This window comes from Pangasianodon hypophthalmus, chromosome 2 (assembly GCF_027358585.1).
Source record: "Pangasianodon hypophthalmus isolate fPanHyp1 chromosome 2, fPanHyp1.pri, whole genome shotgun sequence".
NCBI lineage: Eukaryota > Metazoa > Chordata > Actinopteri > Siluriformes > Pangasiidae > Pangasianodon > Pangasianodon hypophthalmus.
In genome coordinates this window covers 33619559-33629995 of record NC_069711.1, presented here as the reverse complement: position 1 = coordinate 33629995, position 10437 = coordinate 33619559, and the positions used below count along the sequence as shown (strand labels likewise).

At 41.0% G+C, this 10437-nt stretch overlaps 1 protein-coding gene across 1 annotated transcript; it reads left to right on the top strand.

Moving 5' to 3' along the window:
* The first annotated feature begins 5448 nt into the window (after positions 1–5448).
* Positions 5449–8221, top strand: LOC117596057 (membrane-spanning 4-domains subfamily A member 6A-like). The gene is made up of 8 exons (XM_034299564.2): positions 5449–5515; positions 5704–5740; positions 6414–6486; positions 6744–6854; positions 6951–7007; positions 7275–7418; positions 7873–7986; positions 8106–8221. Exons 3-8 carry the CDS (start codon positions 6445–6447, stop codon positions 8109–8111), a joined length of 474 nt encoding a protein of 157 aa, XP_034155455.2. The 5' UTR covers positions 5449–5515; positions 5704–5740; positions 6414–6444; the 3' UTR covers positions 8112–8221.
* The last annotated feature ends 2216 nt before the right edge of the window (positions 8222–10437 follow it).

The following is a 10437-nucleotide window of genomic DNA, read 5'->3' as shown; positions in this document are numbered from 1 at the left end:
AATTCCTGGCTCGATGGCAAGGCCTGTTCACAGTCCTCTAGAAGGTGAGCCCTGTCAACTTCCACCTGCAGCAGCCAGGTAAGTGTGCAGACACACAATTTTACCACATGAACTTGCCCAAAAAGTGGACTGATCCTACCCCTGTTGTGTATTCATTTGCAAGCCTTTCCACAGATCTGTCAGAGCATAACTTGGTCCACCAAAGAGAGGAGCTCATGCTGGTCCAGAGCCAGGAACTGTCTGAGCTGGTGGACCAGTTTTCTGACGTCTTCTCCTCCACCCCCAGCCTCATGCATCTGGTCCACCACGACATAAAGACCCCACCGGGAGTCGCGGTCTGACAGCGGCCATACCGCATCCCAGAGACCTGCCACAGGGCAATCGAAGAGGGGGTCAGCCAGATGCTCTGAGTCAGTGTCATTGAGGAGTACACCAGTCCCTGGTCCAGCCCCATCGTTGTGGTTCCCAAGCCCAACAGGAGCATCCGGCTGTGTAATGACTTCCAGAAGCTGGACCAGGTTTCGGAATTCAACAGCTATCCCCTCCCTAGGGTCGACATCCTGGTGGAGCAACTCCCAGTTCATTTCCATCCTTGACCTGACCAAAGGTTACTGGCAGGTGTTCTTGAGCCCAGAGGCCAGACCCAAGATGGCCAGACCTCCAGTTGCCACTGGCAGTACTGGGTCCTCCCATTCAGCTTGCACAGGGTGCCAGTCACTTTCCAGCGATTGAGGGACATCGTCTTGTGGCCCCATCGCCAGTACACTGCGGTCTATATTGACGCTGTCGTTATTCAATCCTCCACCTGGTCCAGCCACCTGCACCATCTTAGGGAGGTCTTGGGGGAGCTCTTAGGGAGGTCTTGGGGGGGCCCTGGAAGTATGGGCTGACCGCCAACCCCAAGAAATGCTACCTGGTACTCATGGAGGCACAGGACCTGGGGTACTGCATCGGCCAAGGGCTCCTGATGCCACAGGAGAAGAAGGTGGAAGCTGTTCGTGAGTACCAAAGACCAAGCACCAAGAAACAGGTACTTGCCTTCTTGGGGTTGGCTCGTTATTACAGACGCTTTGCGCCCAACTCCTCCTCAATTGCCACTCTCAGATCTCAACAAGAAAGGCCAGACGGACTGGGTGCACTGGAGTTGGCAGACCGAGCGAGCCTTCGAGGAACTGAAACAGGCGCTGACAAGCTCCCCTCTCCTTTGGAACCCCGACTTCAGCCTCCCCTTCATTGTTCAAATGGATGTGCCAGAGACAGGACTGGGCGCAGTCCTTTCACAGATCTTCGATGAGGAGGAGCACCCTGTCCTCTACATAAGCCGAAAGCTGACCCCCGTCGAGATGAAATATGCTGCAGTGGAGATGGAGGCCCTGGCCATGAAGTGGGCTGTAGAGGAGCTGAAGTACTACCTGGCCGGCCGGCCCTTCACCTTGTTAAGTGACCACGCTCCTCTACAATGGATGACCAAGGCCAAGGACACCAACGCCAGGGTGACATGGTGGTTCCTCTCCTTACAAGAGTATGACTTCACAGTGCAACCCAGAGCGGGGGCTCGGCACGGTAATGCAGAAGAGCTCTCCTGGCACTACTCACTCTGGGTCCATCACGTGCCAGCAGTAGGCTCGGAGCTGAGGGGGGTTACTGTGATGGCGGGCCAGCAGCCCACGCATGGAAGAAATTCAGCTCTCTGCACACGACTGCCGGCGGGGTGCTGAATGGACAGCGCGGGTTCAGCACCCCCATTGTTTTGGACAGCCAGAGTGCATGTGGCTGCTAGGTGGAGCGATTTAATGCAGCACGGCTTGCAGCCAATGAGTGCCACAGAGCAGATTCACCCTCTGGGAGAAGACAGAGGGCTATAAAATGAGCCAGCGGCCGCTCTCTGGACAAGGTAGTGAGGCTTATGACTATACTAACATCTCTGTTTCCTTACCAGAAGCAGAAATAAGCAGGGAAGAAGAGCCACTGCCTCTACACGCCAACCTCCACGCAATCTCAGAGTGTCCGATGTGCCCCCTCCGTCTCGTCGTCGCACCGCTGCTGCCAGTTCGGCATGCACAACCCCGAGACGACACCCACCTCACCAAGCTTCACCAGCCACCAGCACTTCCACCCCACTTTATTCCTGCACCACTTTGAAAATAAAGAGCATGTTCCCCACATCGCTGCCTCTTGGTGTCTGTGTTCAGCCCTCCAGTAGTTCTTGCATTGTCTATATATATATATATATATATATATATTATATATATATAAGCTTTCCCTCACTAACAAGAACAAATTTTCTATGTCCTCCATGTTGGTTTTTCTCGCATGCCACCTGAGCTACATTCTGATTGGTCAGGAGATTAAAGAAGGGCTTGACATGATTCAGCACTTTTCTGAAAACTTGAATTTCTTTCCACTTTTGCAAACACTTTTCTTTAGAAAAATAGACACCACCAGATTTCCACAGGATTACATGTAAAAGGTGCTGAAAGTTGAGGAAAAAAACCCAGCAGATTTAGCAGACTTACTGTAGATATGTAAATCACACATTTTGAAAGATTGCCTGTGAAACATTTACAGAGGAAAGTGGGATTCATTTTTTTTAAAAAAAACAGTTGGAAACAGAGCACTGTGACACACCAAGCCAGCTAGTTAGGTGATATAACTATTGTTAAGGCTTTTAGTAAAAAATATTAGCCAATCAGTGTTGAATTTTGTTTTATATGAATGCACACTACTAAACATTCTTGAACATTTTGATGCTAGCTAAGACATCTTAAAAATAAAGTCAAGGCATTAAACGTAAATATATATTAGTCAATATGGTCATTATATAACATTTGCGTTTGCATCTACAGTAAATCTCAATAAGTGTGTGAGTAAATAACAAATATTGTGTTGAGGATTGAAGAGCTTTAACTTCCTCACCACTCAGAATAAAACAATTCAGCGGGCATCAATAAATGTAACAAAAATGTGATGATTTCTGCATTAAGAATATTAAAAACTTTTAGTTAGAAAGAAGTTTATTCTACATTCACACTGAATGCAGTATTAATATAATATGTAAGGAATAAAGCACTAGTTTTTGGCTATACAGCAAAGTTTTTGGCTATACAGTCACTTCTTATTAAACTCCACACTGCTGAAATAAGAAAGCTTAGCTGGAAATTTTTGGTGGTGAAGTATGAAACTGTTGAGTACGGTCTCGGATTACGGACACGCTGTTACCATTTTTTTCCTTTTCACACTTAAAAACCACAGAACACTTCCTGAGAGGTCTCTTTTTTTGACACTTAGAGCAACTTGCTTTCTTAATTTGTAAAATAAATAAAAACTAAATAAAATTAAAAAAAAAACTTAAGCTTGGTTTGGTTTATTTCACAAGCTTTTCAGTTCAGGACTTTGGTATAAAAATCCAGTAGGTTGCATGGTTTATAATATATGAAGTGATGACATAAAAAAGGTTACTTTAAAAATATCTTTCAAAAGTATTTTAATAGCTTATTTTAATCCCCTTGCAAGAACCTTGCATCACCTGTTAAATTATTTACAGATTTTTTTACACACCAGTTTTTCCTTTTTTTAAATAATAATTGATTTATGATGGTCACATCAGTCTCATTTTACTCGCTGCCTTTTAAATTAATGCATTGGTCAAAACTGTCCAAATTGACCCCCAAAATCTAGTACTGCAAAAAAATAAATAAATTAATGCTAGAAGCGATCAATTTTTCAAAATGTTGGTTGCGTGGATTAATATATATATTTAAAAAAAAAACAACAACACTGTGGTTGGTGAACACTGTGGAAAGGTGAACACTGAAAACTGAAGTCTAGGAGTGATCAACTGAAAAAAAAATAAATAAATAAAAATTAAAATATGGGTTGCATGGATTAAAATATATAAACTCATGGTAAAAAGGTAAAGATTTTAAACTGAAGCTACAAAAAGCAAACCTCTGGCATTTCTCTGAACACCTATTAAGTAATTGAAGGCATGCTCAGTCTATAAGCAGTTGTTGCATCACAGAAAAAATTATGTATCATTTTTGCACTGTGGGACGAGGCACTAAGGAAAGACATTTCACTATATATGTAATATGCATGTGACGAATAAAGAACTTTGTTCCTAAACCATAGACTTTGTCTATGTCACATGCACTTTGACTGGTAAGAAGAAGTGAAAAACAGGCACAGAGAAATGAATCATTCCTGCTGCAAAGTGGCAAATAAAAAGTGGCCTCACTTCCTGTAGCCAAACAGGAAGTGAGGCCATTTCTTCGAAATGCTTTTACATATTAAAACCAAACTTGGCCCATATTTTTAACAACATTATCTGATGTTAATGTAACTGGGATAAAAATATTGTTAACGATACAGGCTGAGATATTTTGTTCAGTTGTTTAAGCTCAGCAGCGAAGACTGAGGAAAGCCCATCTCCGACCTCCCATGCTCACCATGTTCTACAGAGGGACTATTGAGAGCATTTTGAGCAGCTGCATCACTGCCTGGTTTGGGAATTGCACCGTCTCGGATCGCAAGACCCTGAAGTGGATAGTGAGGACAGCTAAGAAGATCATCAGGGTCTCTCTTCCCTCCATCACAGACACTTACACCACACGCTGTATCCACAAAGCCACCAGCATTCGCGCCTCACGAACAGACTGTGCAACAGTTTCTTCCCCCAAGCCATCAGACTCCTCAACACTCAGAGACCACTGGAAACACACAGACACATTCACACACTCAACTGAACATCACTCCATCCTCTTTGCAATTTTTTGCACACACCTGTATTCAATTTTCTGCTGCTATAAATATTTATTATATACCGTATATTTATACTCTCCACCTGGCTGCTACTCCTTATGTTTACATTCAGCAACTTATTTTGTTAATCTTTTGCACTATTGTTTCGTTTCACTGTGTACTAACTAGCTGTATATGGTTGAAATGACAATAAAGCCACTTGACTTGACTTGACTTGGATTTTGTATATTGTATATATTTTCTTTTCCTTTCTGTAATATAAAATGTAAAAGATTATGTTTATTTAATATGTATATTGGGTTTCATTTATTTAGTCATGGAGAGTTAGGTGAACTCACCTTAGATGTTATGTCCAATGGGGGGGTCCAGGGCGGCGTGATGTCAGGAGGGAGGCGGGACAGGTAGAAGATGGAGAGAGGAGAGGAGAATTAGCACAGTCAGCATTTTTCCTACAACTGTGTGATTAAGGCATTGTTTCAGAAATACTCCTAAGTTATTTGGGTGACAAACCTTTATAGCGTTATGAACTTTAAGATGCAGATAGCGGTTTGGGTTTGCAGAACACCCAGACTTCCTCTGGCTCTGTGGGTTTCATCAGAAGACTGAGACTTTCTGGTGCTGACGTCACGTGTGTGGGAACTGCGCTATGGCCTGCGAGACTGGGAGTGAATTTTTATTTTGTCTGCTCTTAGGAGTGAAGCAGCCGGTTACTTTCAGGCTCCAACGAACCCCAGCTTCTCTACACGCCTGCAACGTTTGTAGTAGTACTTTCTGTTTTAACTGAATTCACTCTACTGAGTGTGAACTCAGGCTAGCAGTTCTACTGGGTTTTACTTTTATATATTACCTGTATGATTTATTATTTCTTTGAGTGAATAAGTAAATAGTTCATTTGGGTGCTTATAACTATTGAGTGTTTGTGTTTTGTTTCTCTTATTAAAGGGGATTTTATTGCTCGTACATGCGCATAGACTTCCAGGTAACCTCCTTAATCTTAAAAGTACTTTTGAGTTTTTAACAGAATGGCTTCTGGTCTTCCTCCATCACTATGAAGTGGGGCCAGAAAATGCTTGGCCCCTTTAATTGATACTTGGCCACTAGCCACTATGAAGAGAAACAGGATTAATCAATCGATCATGTTTTTTTTTTGGTGATATTAGGTGATGTTAGATATGACTGAAGATAAATCAAACCTTTAATAATAATATAAGATTTCTATTTTGTTTACTTTTTTGTTACCCCTTTTAGGTTTACATATTCATGACATCTAAGACCATTGTTGTATATATTATATTGAGCAATTTGCCAAAAAATAAAAAACCCTTTTCATGATAAGCAAAGTTTCACATTTCGTGCTGCATTTCTCAATTCTCAGATCCTGCGCTGGTAATTCCCATCCTTCCCTGCACCAAAAGTGAAATTTATTCCAGCTGCATGATCACACACCAAATTAATGGATTAATAAATTGTTAGGGAATTACCATTAATGAGGCTCATCTTTAGCTATTTTTTATTATTATTTTGTGAAATACAACCTGAAACATTTTCATGCATATTTCTAGCATAATTGTGAACTGTTCGGTGACTAAATTTGGAGCTGCTGCTTCTGTAATTACTGCATTTCTGATTAATATGAGTATGATCTTTCCCAGGTTTACAGGATCACAGCGACTCTCAGTGAAAATGCCGCTACCTGCTATGAAAGTAGACCTGAAATCACTGGGGGTAATTTCTTTTCATATGTGCTTATTTTTAAACTTACAATGATAGAAGAAATTGTGTAATTTGCATTTCTTACCCTCAGGATATGAGATATAAGTGTTCTGATGGAACCATTATCATATGATATGATAATAATAATAATAATAGTAATAATAATAATAATAATAATAATAATAATAATAATAATAAAACAATATTTTTGGAAATAAAATAATTTCGTGAGACTATTAAAAACTTATTTTTTCTTTTTGTTTCCACAGACTATCCAGACAATGATCGGAGCAGTGATATTCATGTTTGGTATTGTAACCCAAAATATGACCTTTGCAGTGTCTGTTAACAGTGCCGTCATGTACTGGGGATCTCTTTGCGTATGTTCTCTTTGTCCTGCTTTAATATCACCTTATTTCACACTGTTGAGTTGAAGAAACACTTGATAATCTCAGCTTTGGTTTACCTTTGATCAGTTTTTCATCTCCGGTGCTCTGGCAATTGCTTCCGTGGACTACCATCATCCCCGTTTGGTGGGTAGACATGAGGGTCTACACTTATTTCTAAATTTATATGTGAAAATATGTGGCCTTATTTATCATACTAGATATAAAAAAATTGCAAATCATTTTCAGGAGCATTTATAACACTCTACGACTGTTATAAAGAGTGGGAACATCATATTAATGATTAAATATAAACTTAAGTGATTAGAGGAGCATTTAGAAGAGTATATATATAGAAGTAATTTACAGTAGTTACCCTGTAACACATCACAGTTCCGTTTTCTCTCTTGTTAGGTGAAATCCTCCCTGGTTATGAACCTGATCAGCACTGTGGCTGCAAGTGTAGCCCTTGTTGTGTTATTTGTTGATGTGGTGCGCATATCTGGGGAACTACCACCGTGTCGGGATCCAGCAATATGTGATGGTTTCCTGTCTATAGTTCGTATCTCACTGTTCTCACACACATGATCATGTATTTATTTGTTTGTTTGTTTGGTTTAGAGATGCAAGTTTTATTATTCTGAGATATAATACTCAAATATAATATTTTCATATCATAACGGAAGAAAATTTTGAAAAGTGCTATCCTTTGAATTTCTCCTATTAAACTCCGTTGTAACTGCGATAGCAATAACAGTGTCCCTGTGTGACATCAGAAAGTGATCAGAAATCCTCATGAGAATAATAAAAATACAACACAAACTAGCAGAATCACTAAACACATCACGTATACGTATTTAATGTGTTATTTAATTCAGGGTGGAGTTTTCCTTTAACAAAACATTCTTTAGAACAGCAGACTAAAGCATTTTAATCTGTTTTTTTTTTAAACAGCCTCATATGTACACATTGTAACGTGAACTGGAAAATGTTTCTCTCTTTTTATTCCCAGGTTCTTTTACGTGGAACCCTTAGAGTGCTCCTGGTTTTCTCTGTACTTGAGATCTGCGTGTCCATCTGGACATTTGTACTGACTTGGAAAACCAGAGACTCCCTTGAAGCTACGGTCAGCATTTCGTCATTTCACTTGCAGTTTTTGTCCTGATGATTTACTAGTGAATTGTAAACCATGTACATAGTAAACAGTGATCTTGAACAGATGTCTGTATTTTGTTCCTACCACAGTCTTAGGCGAAGGATCATCCGATCAACAGTCCACGTGAGGAAAACCTCAACTCGCCTTAATGCATGCTTAAAACATATGACTTGAATTAAAAAAATGTGCTGAGGCACCAAATGAATCTTGATATGATCTTTTCTCTCTTTTTTAATGATTTTATTATGATGATGTGATGTACTTTTCTGATTGGAGACTGAATAATGAATAATCCATGTGCATCACTTACATATCAGATTTTATTGTATTTTTATTTTGGAATAAAATTAATAGAATATAATATACCAAATGGCTGTTGAATTCTGATTGGTCAGAAGGTGTTGATTAATTTTCCATAACAGCAGCTCTGACAGCAGGTTCATACTAATGCACTCTTTCTGATAGTAACAGCTCATTCACTTGCATAGTGGACGATCCATATAAACATATTTTAAAAATTGTTTATATGGTAAAGTTTTCTGTAAGGAGAAGTTTATTTAACATTTATGGAAGCAGCCTCCAGTGTCAGCTCTTTGTTACAGTCAGAATTCTTCGACATCTTCAGGACAGAGGAATATACTCTTTGTGGTTTTCTTAGTAATGTGACAAGCTGCATTTTTTTTTGTCTTACTACATTCAAGTGAGAAAAAAAAGAGAGGCTGATGTGGGAACGATTGTTTATAGCTGCTATAGCGTATGTGAGAGCAGGAACTAGTTATAATTAAACATACTGTATAATAATAATAATAATAATAATAATAATAATAATAATAATAATTTAATTTTACTTTAATTTTAAAGTAACTCTCTCAGGAGTTTTTTGGTTAGGTTACATGTTTCCTGCTGTATGCAGGACAGTTCTCAGGAAGTGGTCTGTGGCTCCTTCATGCTACACCATGAAAGCTGACTGTCACAAAGTGTTCCTCCAGCTAAATGTTTTCAGTGTATACAAATAATAGCATCATTTCAACACAATTGACTTTCTGTTTCAATGTCATTTGAATAATCCTCAGGAACTGGGTGTTTTTTTTTAATCTCCCTTTACACCTTTACACCAAAACTAACATAGCATAAGAGAATCTACAAGATTAGTGCAAGAACTCGCTGCTAGTTTCAAGCTACTGCTCATCACTGGTGGAGTTTGTGACTGTTGACCATTTTATTTACCACGGGAATTCACCACCATCCTTATAATCGGAGTGTACATTTCCCCCACTGCTAATGCTAAGGAGGTGCTCTGTGAACTGTATGAGACTATTAGTGAACTGCAGAACTTACACCCTGATGGACTGTTTATTGTTGCTGGAGATTTCAACCATGCAAATCTCAAATCAGTGCTCCCTAAATTCCATCAGCATGTGGACTTTGCAACGAGAGGGAAGGACATGCTGGATCTTGTTTACACATACATCCCCGGTGCGTACCGGGTGGAGGCCCGCCCCCACCTCGGCTACTCAGACCACACCTCTGTTATGCTAATCCCAGCATGCAGACCGCTCGTCAGACGCTCCAAACTGGTTCTGAAGCAGGTGAAAACCTGGCCAGCAGGAGCCATCTCTGCTCTTCAGGACTGTTTTCAGCACACCGACTGGCACATGTTCAGGGAAGCGGCAACTGACCGCAACTTCACCAGCTTGGAAGAATACACCACATCAGTGACCAGCTATATCAGCAAGTGCATTGATGACGTCACTATCTCCAAGATCATCACCACACGCTCCAACCAGAATCAGTGGATGACTGCAGAGGTGCGTGCACTGCTGAGGACCGAGACTCTGCTTTCAGAGCAGGTGACAAGTTGGCCCTAAGAACAGCAAGGGCCAAACTGTCTCATCATGAGGCGCATCAAGACCCTGCTGCCCCCCTCACTGGATCCCCTGCAATTCACATACTGTCCCAACCGCTAAACGGATGACGCCATAAAAACCACCCTCCATCTGGCCCACACCCAGCTGGACAAAAAAGACACATATGTCCGAATGCTGTTCATAGACTTCAGTTCAGCATTCAACACAATCATTCCTCAGCACCTGACTGGAAAGCTGATCCTGCAGGGCCTGAACACCTTGCTCCTGACTGGGAGACCACAGTCAGTCCGGATCGGGAACAGCATCTCCAACACCACAACATTGAGCACTGTGGCCCCCCAGGGCTGTGTGCTCAGTTCACTGCTGTTCAACCTGCTGACTCATGACTGTGTAGCAATGCATAGCTCGAATCACATCATGCACGAATCACGCAAGAACGATGAGTCACCATACAGAGAGGAGGTGCACTGGCTAACAGACTGGTGCAGAACCAACAACCTGTCTCTGAATGTGGACAAAATTAAAGTTGGTGGTGATGGTTGTTGACTTCAGG

Coding starts and splice junctions, on each gene's coding strand:
- LOC117596057 (XM_034299564.2), top strand. CDS start 6,445: ATGCCGCTACCTGCTATGAAAGTAGACCTGAAATCACTGGGG. Junction 6,855..6,950: donor TGTACTGGGGATCTCTTTGC/GTATGTTCTCTT, acceptor ACCTTTGATCAG/TTTTTCATCTCCGGTGCTCT. Junction 7,419..7,872: donor GTGATGGTTTCCTGTCTATA/GTTCGTATCTCA, acceptor TTTTATTCCCAG/GTTCTTTTACGTGGAACCCT.